The sequence below is a fragment of the Schistocerca cancellata genome, chromosome 11 (genome assembly GCF_023864275.1).
Source record: "Schistocerca cancellata isolate TAMUIC-IGC-003103 chromosome 11, iqSchCanc2.1, whole genome shotgun sequence".
In the NCBI taxonomy this organism is placed as follows: Eukaryota; Metazoa; Arthropoda; class Insecta; order Orthoptera; family Acrididae; genus Schistocerca; species Schistocerca cancellata.
Window position 1 is genome coordinate 45,375,038 of NC_064636.1, and position 16,417 is coordinate 45,391,454.

Sequence of the window (16,417 nt, forward strand, 5' to 3'; positions counted from 1 at the left end):
TCGATTCTCCCTTCTATTCCAGTGTTGCATTGTTCGTCGAAATAAAGATTGCCGGTATGCCTCTGTGTGGGCTCTAATCTCTCTGATTTTATCCTCACGGTCTCTTCGCGAGATATAAGTAGGAGGGAGCAATATACTGCTTGACTCCTCGGTGAAGGTATGTTCTCGAAACTTCAACAACAGCCCGTACCGAGCTACTGAGCGTCTCTCCTGCAGAGTCCTCCACTGGAGTTTATCTATCATCTCCGTAACGCTTTCGCGATTACTAAATGATCCTGTAACGAAGCGCGCTGCTCTCCGTTGGATCTTCTCTATCTCTTCTATCAACCCTATCTGATACGGATCCCACACCTGTGAGCAGTATTCGAACAGTGGGCGAATAAGTGTACTGTAACCTACTTCCTTTGTTTACGGACTGCGTTTCCTTAGGATTCTTCCAATGAATCTCAGCCTGTCATCTGCTTTACCGTCGATTAATTTTATATGGTCATTCCATTTTAACTCACTCCTACTTCCTATTCCCAGACAATTTATGGAATTAACTGCTTCGAGTTGCTGACCTGCTACGTTGTTGTTGTTGTGGTCTTCAGTCCAGAGACTGCTTTGATGCAGCTCTCCATGCTACTCTATCCTGTGCAAGCTTCTTCATCTCCCAGTACCTAGTACAACCTACATCCTTCTGAATCTGTTTAGTGTATTCATCTCTTGGTCTCCCTCTACGATTTTTGCCCTCCACACTGCCCTCCATTAGCAATTTTGTGATCCCTTGATGCCTTAGAACATTTCCTACCAACCGATCCCTTCTTCTAGTCAAGTTGTGCCACAAATATCTCTTCTCTCCAATTCTGTTCAATACCTCCTCATTAGTTATGGGATCTACCCACCTAATCTTCAGCATTCTTCTGTAACACCACATTTCGAAAGTTTCTATTCTCTTCTTGTCCAAACTATTTATCGCCCACGTTTCGCTTCCATACATGGCTACACTCCATACAAATACTTCAGAAACGACTTCCTGACATTAAAATCTATACTCGATGTTAACAAATTTCGCTTCTTCAGAAACGCTTTCCTTGCTATTGCCAGTCTACATTTTATATCCTCTCTACTTCGACCATCATTAGTTATTTTACTCCCACATAGCAAAACTCATTTACTACTTTAAGTGTCTCATTTCCTAATCTAATTCCCGCAGCATCACTACATTCCATTATCCTCGTTTTGCTTCTGTTGATGTTCATCTTATATCCTCCTTTCAAGGCACTGTACATTCTGTTCAGCTGCTGTTCCACGTCCTTTGCTGTCTGTGACAGAATTACAATGTCATCGGTGAACCTCAAAGTTTTCATTTCTTCTCCATGGATTTTAATACCTAATCCGAATTTTTCTTTTGCTTCCTTTACTGCTTGCTCAATATACAGATTGAATAACATCGGAGAGGGGCTACAACACTGTCTCACTCCCTTCCCAACCACTGCTTCCCTTTCGTGCCCCTTAACTCTTATAAGTGACATCTGGTTTCTGTACAAATTGTAAATAGCCTTTCGCTCCCTGTATTTTACCCCTGCCATGCGGTAGCGTTCTCGCTTCCCACGCGCGGGTTCCCGGGTTCGATTCCCGGCGGGGTCAGGGATTTTCTCTGTCTCGTGATGGCTGGGTGTTGTGTGCTGTCCTTAGGTTAGTTAGGTTTAAGTAGTTCTAAGTTCTAGGGGACTGATGACCATAGATGTTAAGTCCCATAGTGCTCAGAGCCATTTGAACCATTTTTTTTTTTTACCCCTGCCACCTTCAGAATTTGATAGAGAGTATTCCAGTCAACATTGTCAAAAGCTTTCTCTAAGTCTCCAAATGCTAGAAATGTAGGTTTGCCTTTTCTTAATCTATCTTTTAAGATAAGTGGTAGGGTCAGTATTGCCTCGCGTGTTCCAATATTTCTACGCAATCGAAACTGATATTGTCCGATGTCGGCTTCTACCAGTTTTTGCATTCGTCTGTAAAGAATTCGTGTTAGTATTTTGCAGCCGTGGCTTATTAAACTGACAGTTCGGTAATTTTCACATCTGTCAACACTGCTTTGTTTGGGATTGGAATGATTATATTCTTGTTAAAGTCTGGGGGGAATTAACTGCTTCCAGTTGCTGACCTGCTATATTGTAGCTGAATGATAAAGGATCTTTCTTTCAATGTATTCGCAGCACATTACACTTGTCTACATTGAGATTCAAATGCCATTCCCTGCACCATGCATCAATTCGCTGTATATACTCCTGCATTTCAGTACAATTTTCTATTTTTACAGCCTCTCGATATACTACAGCATCATCCGCAAAAAGCCTCAGTGAACTTCCGATGTCATCCACAAGGTCGTTTATGTATATTGTGAACAGCAACGGTCCTACGACACTCCCATGCAGCATACCTGAAATCACTCTTACTTCGGAAGACTTCTCTCCGTTGAGAATGACATGCTGCGTCCTGTTATCTAGGAACTGTTCAATGCAATCACACAATTGGTCTGATAGTCCATATGCTCTTACTTTGTTCATTAAACGACTGTGGGGAACTGTATCGAACGCCTTGCGGAAGTCAAGAAACGCGGCATCTACTTGGGAACCCGTGTCTATGGCCCTCTGAGTCTCTGAGTTCAGTACCCTTCTCAAATCTCATCTTGCTCAATGTACAAATTGAATAACACCAGGAATGGTTACAAACGTGTCTCCCTGCTATTACATAAATTTCATTAATTTTCCACTATTTAGGGAAGACACATTGTGGGCAAACTGTGATAGACAGGAAAACGGACGTGAGGTATGGATTGACGGAGGGATTACGCTGTTGCCAAACAATACGTGATAGAAATTTCTACACCACTGGCAGTTGATGTTTCTTCACTCACCTGGACCTCGGAATGCTGAACTCCGGCTGACGGCTGCTGCTGGTGATGGAGCACCTCCTGAGGCTGGTGATGCGCTGAGCCGAAGTGAGCCTCATCACCATCTGGTCCCGGCTGGTGCACAGACAGCTGGGGCAACAAATACGTAGGCATTGGAGAAAACCAATATTGACCAAGAGGTTGATATCAAAGTGGTAATACACCACATATATAGAGCGTGCTCTAAATTTCCCCTTGCAAATTTCTCTGACTATACTCCGTTCATCGTAAGAATAAACCTGATGTAAACAAACAGAAACGCGATGGTCGGTCAGAAGCCATAGCACACGTACGCTGGTGTTGTTGCGCTCTTGGGAGTAGCTCCCACCTACGGATTAGGTATCTTATTACTAACAAGGATGTTGCCTATCTTGCGCATGGACTACTCAGTTTGTATATTTTGCTCATTTTTTTCATAGTTCCACACAACTTCTTCCTGTTTTCTCGATTGATCTGTGTTCAGTTTTTCAAGGCCTATCCACTGTGATATATTCTATACGACACTGGTGACGGCATGTGCGTCACATGACAGGAATATGTTGTCGACCCACCTAACTTGTACACTTGGCGAATGGGTAAAAAGATTCTTCTACCTTGCCAGATTTAGGTTTTCTTGTGGATGTGATAATCACTCCCAAAAAAGTGATGAAAATATGAGAGTTTGTCACATAAACTGCAACAAATGAATGCAACAGTTTCACAGTCGCACAGTTTTCCCTGTGCTCTGTCAAAACATGTGTTTTTAACGTTTTCAAATTTTGCCGTGTGTAGACCGTCAAATCCTGCATATGTCCAAGCAAATCTGAACACGTCCTGGAATTTTGGAGAGCAAAGTTAATTCTGTGTGAGTGCCTGAACTTTGATAATTGACACACGATCACGTAAACAATACTGCTGTGTGTACCTGTGCAGCTTCGCAAAATCATAGAATCTTTTCAGGAAGTATTTCACTTGCCGAAAACCTCGCATCGGACGGACGGACAGATAATAAATGTCTGAAAATTAAAAATTAAACTTTTCACTCGAGGGAACACTTGAACCCAGGACTTTTCGTTCCGCAGCTGCTCACGCTAACCACGGGACCACGGCGCTCCTGAGCTCACACTCTCCTTGATGTTGCCTATCTTGCGCATGGACTACTCAGTTTGTATATTTTGCTCATTTTTTCCACACAACTTATTCCTGTTTTCTGGATTAATGTGCGTTCAGTTTTTCAAGGCCTATCCAGTGTGCCAACTTATAACTAAATCTGAGGGGGGTGCGATGGGGAGGTTACGTTAAACGAAACTTATTAGTAGTCATTAGTTGTCATCAACGTTTTTCTTAATCACGCTTAAGCTACGTAGTTTTTATTTGAAAAATCATGTACAGTCACAGCCTGTGCAGCGTTGTGCACCGGTCGTCGCGCTGATGAAAAATACGCAGCATGAAAATGACTGAGGCTGCTTCTTGTTCCGTAGTGAAACACGCGTGTGGAACACGGCTGAAAACTGCCGGGAAATAGACTGTTCTTAATGTTTGTCATCAATTTACAGATAGAATAGGAAACGAGGGGCTGTATTAGATACATACATACAGGGTGTTTCAAAAATGACCGGTATATTTGAAACGGCAATAAAAACTAAACGAGCAGCGATAGAAATACACCGTTTGTTGCAATAGGCTTGGGACAACAGTACATTTTCAGGCGGACAAACTTTCGAAATTACAGTAGTTACAATTTCCAACAACAGATGGCGCTGCAAGTGATGTGAACGATATAGAAGACAACGCAGTCTGTGGGTGCGCCATTCTGTACGTCGTCTTTCTGCTGTAAGCGTGTGCTGTTCACAACGTGCAAGTGTGCTGTAGACAACATGGTTTATTCCTTAGAACAGAGGATTTTTCTGGTGTCGGAATTCCACCGCCTAGAACACAGTCTTGTTGCAACAAGACGAAGTTTTCAACGGAGGTTTAATGTAACCAAAGGACCGAAAAGCGATACAATAAAGGATCTGTTTGAAAAATTTCAACGGACTGGGAACGTGACGGACGAACGTGCTGGAAAGGTAGGGCGACCGCGTACGGCAACCACAGAGGGCAACGCGCAGCTAGTGCAGCAGGTGATCCGACAGCGGCCTCGGGTTTCCGTTCGCCGTGTTGCAGCTGCGGTCCAAATGACGCCAACGTCCATGTATCGTCTCGTGCGCCAGAGTTTACACCTCTATCCGTACAAAATTCAAACGCGGCAACCCCTCAGCGCCGCTACCGTTGCTGCACGAGAGACATTCGCTAACGATATAGTGCACAGGATTGATGACGGCGATATGCATGTGGGCAGCATTTGGTTTACTGACGAAGCTTATTTTTACCTGGACGGCTTCGTCAATAAACAGAACTGGCGCATATGGGGAACCGAAAAGCCCCATGTTGCAGTCCCATCGTCCCTGCATCCTCAAAAAGTACTGGTCTGGGCCGCCATTTCTTCCAAAGGAATCATTGGCCCATTTTTCAGATCCGAAACGATTACTGCATCACGCTATCTGGACATTCTTCGTGAATTTGTGGCGGTACAAACTGCCTCAGACGACACTGCAAACACCTCGTGATTTATGCAAGATGGTGCCCGGCCACATCGCACGGCCGACGTCTTTAATTTCCTGAATGAATATTTCGACGATCGTGTAATTACTTTGGGCTATCCGAAACATACAGGAGGCGGCGTGGATTGGCCTCCCTATTCGCCAGACATGAACCCCTGTGACTTCTTTCTGTGGGGACACTTGAAAGACCAGGTGTACCGCCAGAATCCAGAAACAATTGAACAGCTGAAGCAGTACATCTCATCTGCATGTGAAGCCATTCCGCCAGACACGTTGTCAAAGGTTTCGGGTAATTTCATTCAGAGACTACGCCATATTATTGCTACACATGGTGGATATGTGGAAAATATCGTACTATAGAGTTTCCCAGACCGCAGCGCCATCTGTTGTTGAAAATTGTAACTACTGTAATTTCGAAAGTTTGTCTGCCTGAAAATGTACTGTTGTCCCAAGCATATTGCAACAAACGGTGTATTTCTATCGCTGCTCGTTTAGTTTTTATTGCCGTTTCAAATATACCGGTCATTTTTGAAACACCCTGTATATATTGGAAGTATAGCGGAATCGGATGCGTAGGTGAGTGTAAGTTTATTGTGATTTGCTGGTTCAAGTCTACCCTGCGTCATCTTTTTCTCGTTCAATTTGAAATACCTACATCTCGTAAATTCATCATTTTTTATGAACAATGCACGTGTTCTTGTTTCCAATTACATATTCCAAGCGAAATTGCTGTTTTCATTTCAAATATAAATTCTTAGTTATCGATATTTTGTGAAAGACTTTTAATAGAAGTTGCTTAAATTAAGAAAACGTAACAACTTAATTTTGCAAGCCAAAAACGAAAAACCAAAGCCTCTTTATGTGGACTATGCCCATGGTTTTATAGCACAGAGGCAGGTAAGTATCGTAGAAACATGAAAAACAATCATTTACACAGCGTCGAGCACACCTTACAAATGCTGCATTTTTACATTTGCCGCTGCACCATTACAGTATGAACTCAACAGAAGTGATCTGAAGTTAAGGGATTTGTCGCGAGAAATAACAGGACCGTTAAGCTGTCAGCCGTACTGGAACTAACGCACACAGCTTTTTCACACGGCGCTGCCGAATGCTGGAGGGATATAGAAGGGCAGCTCATAAAAGAAGAGGAGAAAATATTTTTACTAAAGTTCAGTCTTGATCACTCATGTATGTTTTAATGATACAGGTAACAGGTTTCGGTTCTTTCTACAGAACCATCATCAGACCCATGGCTCCCTTAGGATGGTAGGCGGAGCTCTCCTCGCTGAGTTGACTGCGTAGCAGCGAGGAGAGCTCCGCCTACCATCCTAAGGGAACCATGGGTCTGATGATGGTTCTGTAGAAAGAACCGAAACCGGTTACCTGTATCATTAAAACATACATGAGTGATCAAGACTGAACTTTAGTCAAAATATAACAATTAATTGATCACTGCTTTCCAAAAATGTTTACCAAAAGAGGAGAAAATGCTTCGCCTGGTTGGCTTCGTGGATTCTGTTGTTGATAGGCTGGTTATCAACGTAGCAGGAGACACTTCCAAAACTGAAACGTATTTCTCGGATTCGGATAAGGAAGCAGCTAAGAGATTACCACACGACTGACTGTAATTTGTACCTTAAGTGACTTCAGTATTCAATAGCACCGTGAATCGCTGCAGAATGCTTCTGCATCACACACAGCTCGCTCAGAAAAATTACCCAGTGTTTAAGTTAGAAATTTTCATCAGTCTTGTTTGTAATTAGAATACTGTGTAAGGTGAGAACGAGAGGATTTTATGCGTTTGGTGTGGTCACCTAACAAGGGAACCTCCCCATCGCACCTCCCTCAGATTTAGTTATAAGTTGGCACAGTGGATAGGCCTCGAAAAACTGAACACAGATCAATCGAGAAAACAGGAAGAAGTTGTGTGGAACTATGAAAAAAATAAGCAAAATATACGAACTGAGTAGTGCATGCGCAAGATAGGCAACATCAAGGATCACGTGATGTTAGGAGCGCCGTGGTCCCGTGGTTAGCGTGAGCATCCTTGGTTCAAGTCCTGCCTCGACTGAAAAATTTAATTTCTTTGTTTTCGCAGTTATGATCTGTCCGTTCGTTCATTGACGTCTTTCTTAACTGTAATAGGTTTAGTGTCTGTGTTTTGCGACCGCACCGCAAAACCGTGCGATTAGTAGACGAAAGGACGTGCCTCTCCAATGGGAACCGAAAACACTTGATCGCAAGGTCGTAGGTCAACCGATTCCTCCACAGGAAAACACGTCTGATATATTCTATACGACACTGGTGACGGCATGTGCGTCACATGGCAGGAATATGTTGTCGACCCACCTAACTTGTACACTTGGCGAATGGGTAAAAAGATTCTTCTACCTTGCCCGATTTAGGTTTTCTTCTGCATGTGATAATCACTCCCAAAAAAGTGATGAAAACATAAGAGTTTGTCACATAAACTCCAACAAATGACTGCAACAGTCGCACAGTTTTCCCTGTGCTCTGTCAAAACATATGTTATTAACGTTTTCAAATTTTTCCGTGTGTAGACCCTGAAATCCTGCATATGTCCAAGCAAATCTGAACATGTCCTGGAATTTTGGAGAGCGAAGTTGATTGTGTGTGTGTACCTGAACTTTGATAATTGTCTGAAAATAAAAAATTAAAATTTTCACTTGGGGGAAGATTCGAACCAAGGACCTCTCGCTTCGCAGCTGCTCACGCTAACCACAGGACCACGGCGCTCGGGTTATACTATCCTTAATGTTATATATGTTGAGCATGGACTACTCAGTTTGCATATTTTACTAATTTTTTTCATAGTTCCACACAACTTCTTCCTGTTTTCTCGATTGATCTGTGTTCAGTTTTTCAAGGCCTATCCACTGTGCCAACTTATAACTAAATCTGAGGGGGGTGCGATGGGGAGGTTCCCTTGTAAGAAAGGCACAGTAGTGGTGGAGTTTCTTCGATTATTATTCCATTCTCTTTAAAAATTGACGTTCGAAGCTATATTGTCTCTTTTTACGTCTGAACTGCAACTGGTCACATCATTGTAGGTCAGTTGGAGCAGCTGGCTGACCAGTGCTGTCCAGGTTAAATGCGCCAGTAAAGTTGTAGTCCCGCATTATTGCTCAGTCTCTCTCTCTCTCTCTCTCTCTCTCTCTCTGTGTGTGTGTGTGTGTGTGTGTGCAGGGCCGGCCTTAGCCATCCAGGTGCCCCGGGCGAGTCGTCCAGTTGGCGCCCTTTATTGTATAAGTAGCGAACCTGGCAGTGCTTTGCAACACGGTATTTGACTGTTTTCTAGAAATCGTCTTAAGTGGTTAATGGCGTCATCTTATGATCATAACACGGTTTTTTTCATCGTAAATTTGAGTATTTTATTTTTTTTAAATGGAAATGAAATCCAAATAATCTGAAAGCCCGCTAAGACGCTCCATGTGAGTCTTGTGTAGCCTGTGACGTCAGTCCAGCATGCTGCTGTCGCTGCCGTAACAGTCAGTATAGCAGTGATATATTGTTTGGGCATTCACGTTCTGGGAAATTGTCTAAAAATATTGCGTAGTACTGCACTGTACATCTACAAAAACTCCAGAAAATTGTTTTTGCGTGTTCCAAACAAAGAAAAGATGCGTAAAATGTGGTTGAAACAGGCTCGTATATCCCAAATATTTTTTTTCTTTTCTGAAGCACCCCTGTACTAAACCGAACAAAACAAAACAAAAATTATTCAAATTGGTCAAGCCATTTCTTTGTTTTGGTGAGACTTACACACAACAATTGATTTTTATATATAGGAGGTAATATGTATAACGAAAAAACACTAATTTTCGATTTGGGTACCATATTTTTATTGAATTTAATATAACTGTAAGCCATAAACCTATATTTTCTGTCAGTCATCTGAACACAAAACATATTACGCCTAGTGAAAAACAATTATAAACAAGTAAAATTTTACTTTTCTCGCTTTTCTGTCGGCAAAGTCTCTGATCAGATTAGCAAAGTCTAGGTTTTCTGCAACTTCATTTTCAATGGACAGTGAGGCCATGCGTTTAGTACGTGGCGCCCCTTGGGCCCGGCGCCCTGGGCGACCGCCCGGATCGCCCCACCCTAAAGCCGGCGCTGTGTGTGTGTGTGTGTGTGTGTGTGTGTGTGTGTGTAACACAGTATAAAACATATCGATATAATGATACTTGATTGTACTGGTGAGAGCTTGGCTTGCACTAGACGTGAAACGAAATCCAATGGGATTCAAGCAAAGGCGGAAGAATACATGGCGTAATGTTTACATGAGGTTTCTTTTTATAATGAACAGAGCATAGTAGAGGAGTCTGAGTAGATAATATTTTGAACTGGAACTCATGTTTGGAAACGTACCATTTCCGTGCTACAGTCATTTAAACACATGTTGATAACGCGACGACAAGTAATTCATAGGCGTGTCGCAATACATCACTTACAGGGCTATTACAAATTATTGAAGCGATTTCATAAATTCACTGTAGCTCCATTCATTGACATATGGTCACGACACACTGCAGATACGTAGAAAAACTCATAAAGTTTTGTTCGGCTGCCGCCAGAGCGCTCGAGAGCGCAGTGAGGCAAAATGGCGACAGGAGCCGAGAAAGCGTATGTCGTGCTTGAAATGCACTCACATCATTCATAACAGTGCAACGACACTTCAGGACGAAGTTCAACAAAGATCCACCAATTGCTAACTCCATTCGGCGATGGTATGCGCAGTTTAAAGCTTCTGGATGCCTCTGTAAGGGGAAATCGACGGGTCGGCCTGCAGTGAGCGAAGAAACGGTTGAACGCGTGCGGGCAAGTTTCACGCGTAGCCCGCGGAAGTCGACGAATAAAGCAAGCATGGAGCTAAACGTACCACACCCGACGGTTTGGAAAATCTTACGGAAAAGGCTAAAGCAGAAGCCTTAACGTTTACAATTGCTACAAGCCCTGACACCCGATGACAAAGTCAAACGCTTTGAATTTTCGGCGCAGTTGCAACAGCTCGTGGAAGAGGATGCGTTCGGTGCGAAACTTGTTTTCAGTGATGATGCAACATTTTTTCTTAATGGTGAACAGACAGAATGTGCGAATCTGGGCGGTAGAGAATCCTCACGCATTCGTGCAGAAAATTCGCAATTCACCAAAAGTTAACGTGTTTTGTGCAATCTCACGGTTTAAAGTTTACGGCCCCTTTTTCTTCTGCGAAAAAAACGTTACAGGACACGTGTATCTGGAGATGCTGGAAAATTGGCTCATGCCACAACTGGAGACCGACAGCGCCGACTTCATCTTTCAACAGGACGGTGCTCCACCACACTTCCATCATGATGTTCGGCATTTCTTAAACAGGAGATTGGAAAACCGATGCATCGGTCGTGGTGGAGATCACGATCAGCAATTCGTGTCATGGCCTCCACGCTCTCCCGACTTAACCCCATGAGATTTCTTTCTGTGGGGTTATGTGAAAGATTCAGTGTTTAAACCTCCTCTACCAGGAAACGTGCCAGAACTGCGAGCTCGCATCAACGATGCTTTCGAACTCATCGATGGGGACATGCTGCGCCGAGTGTGGGAGGAACTTGATTATCGGCTTGATGTCTGCCCAATCACTAAAGAGGCACATATCGTACATTTGTGAATGCCTAAAAAAACTTTTTGAGTTTTTGTATGTGTGTGCAAAGCATTGTGACAATATCTCAAATAATAAAGTTATTGTAGAGCTGTGAAATCGCTTCAATCATTTGTAATAACCCTGTATTTTACAGTTCCTACAACTGTTCGTGTGCTCATTGACGGGTTCTCTTCAACATTACGGCGTATTCGAGTTCGGATGCACGGCATCTTCTTGGAGCACAGTGGATACATTTTTTTGGACCCCTCTGTAGTTACGCCTGCTGACGGTGAAGGTACTCTTTCTCGAAATCGTTGCGTAATTCCGGCGAAATGTGTGTGCGACGGAGTTGGATTTCGTGGATAAAGGCGACGGAGCAACTCTTCCTTTACCGTGCCCTTCGCCTTGCAGAGGGATCGTGTCCGTGTATTCTAGAAAACGTGTACTCAGCCGCGTCGGTCTTAAACACTCACACACACGTGACTAAAGCTCAACCAGGTCAGAAATGTAGAATAGGCGTGAAATGACATCAGCCAATTTGACGTAACTACTGTTGCAAACCCACTTAGCAAACATGTGCTCAAATGGCTGTAGAACGGAATCGGTACGTTTTCAGGCATGGATTCCTATTCAACAGATTGCCTACTCAATCCTTCTACAAGTTCTAGAAGTATTTTACAGCACCCCGTATACACAGGGTGGTCCACTGATAGTGACCTTGCCAAATATCTCACGAATTATAAGCGTCAATCACACGCGAGCTGTCAAGTGACGTGTTTCACCGACCCGGGTATAGGCTGCGAATTTGGCGCTGCCTTTTTAGCCATCGTCATTTGGTAAGTGGCGCTACCCCACCACTTTGTACACACTGCGCCCTAGTTTTAACTGTCAGCCACTTGCTGACAGAACGCCCGTTTCGTAACAGTTTACGTTCCCGCTAGGGTTTGCCGTCTCAGTTATCGGTCGTTTCAGCAGATGACGAGCGGGCTGTGGACCTCGTTTTACTTGTTATGCGCCAAAGCAATATGGCGAAGGCCATTTAATTTTCACTTTTGGACCTCCGTTTCTGTATGGCGTCTTTTCTAGCCCTTTCTCCACGTCCTTATTTTTAGCTGTCTTCCCTTACGTCAATTGGGACTGACGTATAGTCGTTTTTCGACTCCTCTCTGTCTTCGTGTTCTATAGTTGGGCGCGTATCACCCCAGATGTACAGGGTTATTACAAATGATTGAAGCGATTTCATAGCGCTACAATAACTTTATTATTTGAGATATTTTCACAATGCTTTGCGCACACATGTACAAAAACTCAAAAAGTTTTTTTAGGCATTCACAAATGTTCGATATGTGCCCCTTTAGTGATTCGGCAGACATCAAGCCGATAATCAAGTTCCTCCCACACTCGTCGCAGCATGTCCCCATCAATGAGTTCGAAAGCATCGTTGATGGGAGCTCGCAGTTCTGGCACGTTTCTCGGTAGAGGAGGTTTAAACACTGAATCTTTCACATAACCCCACAGAAAGAAATCGCATGGGGTTAAGTCGGGAGAGCGTGGAGGCCATGACATGAATTGCTGATCATGATCTCCACCACGACCGATCCATCGGTTTTCCAATCTCCTGTTTAACAAATGCCTTTTCCGTAAGATTTTCCAAACCGTCGGCTGTGGTACGTTTAGCTCCCTGCTTGCTTTATTCGTCGGTTTCCGCGGGCTACGCGTGAAACTTGCCCGCACGCGTTCAACCGTTTCTTCGCTCACTGCAGGCCGACCCGTTGATTTCCCCTTACAGAGGCATCCAGAAGCTTTACACTGCGCATACCATCGCCGAATGGAGTTAGCAGTTGGTGGATCTTTGTTGAACTTCGTCCTGAAGTGTCGTTGCACTGTTATGACTGACTGATGTGAGTGCATTTCAAGCACGACATACGCTTTCTCGGCTCCTGTCGCCATTTTGTCTCATTGCGCTCTCGAGCGCTCTGGCGGCAGAAACCTGAAGTGCGGCTTCAGCCGAACAAAACTTTATGAGTTTTTGTACGTATCTGTAGTGTGTCGTGACCATATGTCAATGAATGGAGCTACAGTGAATTTATGAAATCGCTTCAATCATTTCTAATAACCCTGTATTTTGCTCCCTAAAAACAAACAAATCGAAACCAACACTAACAGTGGGAGAATATCTGGAGCAACGCGGGCTGTCAGGATGATGATCATTGTTGTGACGTCATTTCGTGCGGTAGGAGGTAGAGGCACGTTTACAATGGGGCGGCCAGTCACAACACTGTAAACACCAAGTCGTCTTCATTCTTCGTATAGCATCACCCTTGACCGCACCCTTCCATGTACACTACTGGCCATTAAAACTGATACACGACAAGGATGACGTGCTACAGATGCGAAATTTAACCGACAGGAAGAAGATGCTGTGATATGCAAATGATTAGCTTTTCAGAGCATTCACACAAGGTTGGCGCCGGTGGCGACACCTACAACGCGCTGACATGAGGAAAGTTTCCAGCCGATTTCTTATACACAGACAGCAGTTGACCGGCGTTGCCTGGTGAAACGTTGTTGTGATGCCTCGTGCAAGGAGGAGAAATGTATACCATCACGTTTCCGACTTTTATAAAGGTCGGATTGTAACCTATCGCACATTACGGTTTATCGTATCGCGACATTGCTGCTCGCGTCGGGCGAGATCCAATGACTGTTAGCAGAATATGGAATCGGTGAGTTCAGGAGCGTAATACGGAACGCCGTGCTGGATCCCAACGGCCTCGTATCACTAGCAGTCGAGATGACATGCATCGTATCCGCATGGCTGTAACGGATCGTGCAGCCACGTCTCGATATCTGGGTCAACACATGGGGACGTTTGCAAGACAACAACCATCTGCACGAACAGTTCGACGGCGTTTGCAGCAGCATGGACTGTCAGATCGGAGACCGTGGCTGCGGTTACCCTTGACGCGGCATCACAGACAGGAGCGCCTGCGATGGTGTACTCGACGACGAACCTAGGTGCACGAATGGCAAAACGTCATTTTTTCGGAGGAATCCAGGTTCTGTCTACAGCATCGTGATGGTCGCATCCGTGTTTGGCGACATCGCGCTGAAAGCACATTGGAAGCGTGTATTCGTCGTCGCCATACTGGCGTATCACCCGGCGTGATGGTATGGGGTGCCATTGGTTACACATCTCGGTCACCTCTTGTTCGCATTGACGGCACTTTGAACAGGGCACGCTACATTTCAGATGTGTTACGACCCGTGGCTCTACCCTTCATTCGATCCCTGCGAAACCGTACATTTCAACAGGATAATGCACGACTGCATGTTGCAGGCCCTGTACGGGCCTTTCTGGATACAGAAAATGTTCGACTGCTGCCCTGGCCAGCACATTCTCCAGATCTGTCACCAACTGAAAATGTCTTGTCAATGGTGGCCGAGCAACTGGCTCGTCACAATACGCCAGTCACTACTCTTGATGAACTGTGCTATCGTGTTGAAGCTGCATGGGCAGCTGTACCTGTACACGCCATCCAAGCTCTGTTTGACTCAATGCCCAGGCGTATCGAGGCCGTTATTACGGCCAGAGGTGGTTGTTCTGGATCCTGATTTCTCAGGATCTATGCACCCAAATTGCGCGAAAATGTAATCAAATGTCATTTCTAGTATAATATATTTGTCCAATGAATACCCGCTTATCATCTGCATTTCTTCTTGGTGTAGCAATTTTAATGGCCAGTAGTGTAGAAAACATCGTGAAAGTACTGCTGCCAAGATAAAATCTCGTAACTATATTATTCAAAAATTGTGTTGAACGAAATGGGAGCTTCAGCAGCTACCTTGCGCGCATCATCCATTGCGCTGGTCTTCTCAGCAGCCGATGTTTCCCCAGCTGGGGCTAAACAGCTGCCGCATCAACTTGAAAGTTGAACCACACTACGCTGTTACGAGGTGTACAACTTTGCTTCTGCCGTTTCTCCCAACATTTGAGGCTTTAATGAAACAAATTGGTTACGCATGTATCATTCAAAGTATTTTCCATCGCTGGCCACTACTTCCTCCCATCTCTCGGGCAGTGCACGAATCCCACGTCGAAAAAATTGTTCATCTTTTCAAGCGATCCACGAATCGCTTCTTCATGAGATCGGAAGTGTTGGTCAGCCAGGCCGTGAGCCATTGATCTAAACAGGTTATAGTTAGAGCGAGCAATGTCTGCAGAATACGGAGACTGTTGGCACTACACACGCTGGCAGATGACGTTCACCTGGCATTCGCCGTACCCACACGCTGCCATCGGATAGCCACATTGTGTACCGTGATTCCTCATTCCGCACAACGTTTTTCCACTGTTCAATCTTCTACATCTACATCTACGTGATTACTCTGCTATTCACAATAAAGTGCCTGGCAGAGGGTTCAATGAGCCACCTTCAAGCTGTCTCTCTACCGTTCCACTCTCGAACGGCACGCGGGAGAAACGAGCACTTAAATTTTTCTGTGCGAGCCCTGATTTCTCTTGTTTTATCGTGATGATCATTTCTCCCTATGTAGGTGGGTGCCAACAGAATGTTTTCGCAATCGGAGGAGAAAACTCGTGATTGAAATTTCATGAGAAGATCCCGTCGCAACGAAAAACGCCTTCGTTTTAATGATTGCCACTCCAATTGACGTATCATGTCTGTGACACTATCTCCCCTATTTAGCGATAATACAACACGAGCTGCCCTTCTTTGTACTTTTTCGATGTCATCCGTCAGTCCCACCTGATGCGGATCCCACACCGCACAGCAGTACTCCAGAATAGGGCGGACAAGCGTGGTGTAAGCAGTCTCTTTAGTAGACCTGTTGCACCTTCTAAGTGTTCTGCCAATGAATCGCAGTCTTTGGTTTGCCCCACCTACAACATTATCTATGTCATCGTTCCAGTTTACGTTATTTGTAACTGTAATCCCGAAGTATTTAGTTGAATTTACAGCCTTCAGATTTGTGTGACTTATCACGTATTCGAAATTTACTGGATTTCTTTTAGTAGTTATGTGAATAACTTCACACTTTTCTTTATTCAGGGTCAACTGCTACTTTTCGCACCACACAAATATCTTATCTAAATCATTTTGAAATTCGTTATGGTCATCTGATGACTTTACAAGACGGTAATTGACACCATCATCTGCAAATAATCTAAGAGGGCTACTCAGATTGTCTCCTACGTTGTTGATTTAGATCAGCAACAATAGGGGGCCTATAACACTT

At 44.3% G+C, this 16,417-nt stretch overlaps 1 protein-coding gene across 1 annotated transcript in view; it reads right to left on the minus strand.

The window, feature by feature from the left end:
- The window catches only part of LOC126108165 (uncharacterized), a 150,414-nt gene that overhangs the window by 71,980 nt on the left and 62,017 nt on the right, over positions 1-16,417 (minus strand). Inside the window, exon 3 of the mRNA XM_049913408.1 lies at positions 2,897-3,022. Within this exon, the coding sequence (XP_049769365.1) occupies positions 2,897-3,022 (126 nt within the window). The remainder of the gene's footprint in view (positions 1-2,896; positions 3,023-16,417) is intronic.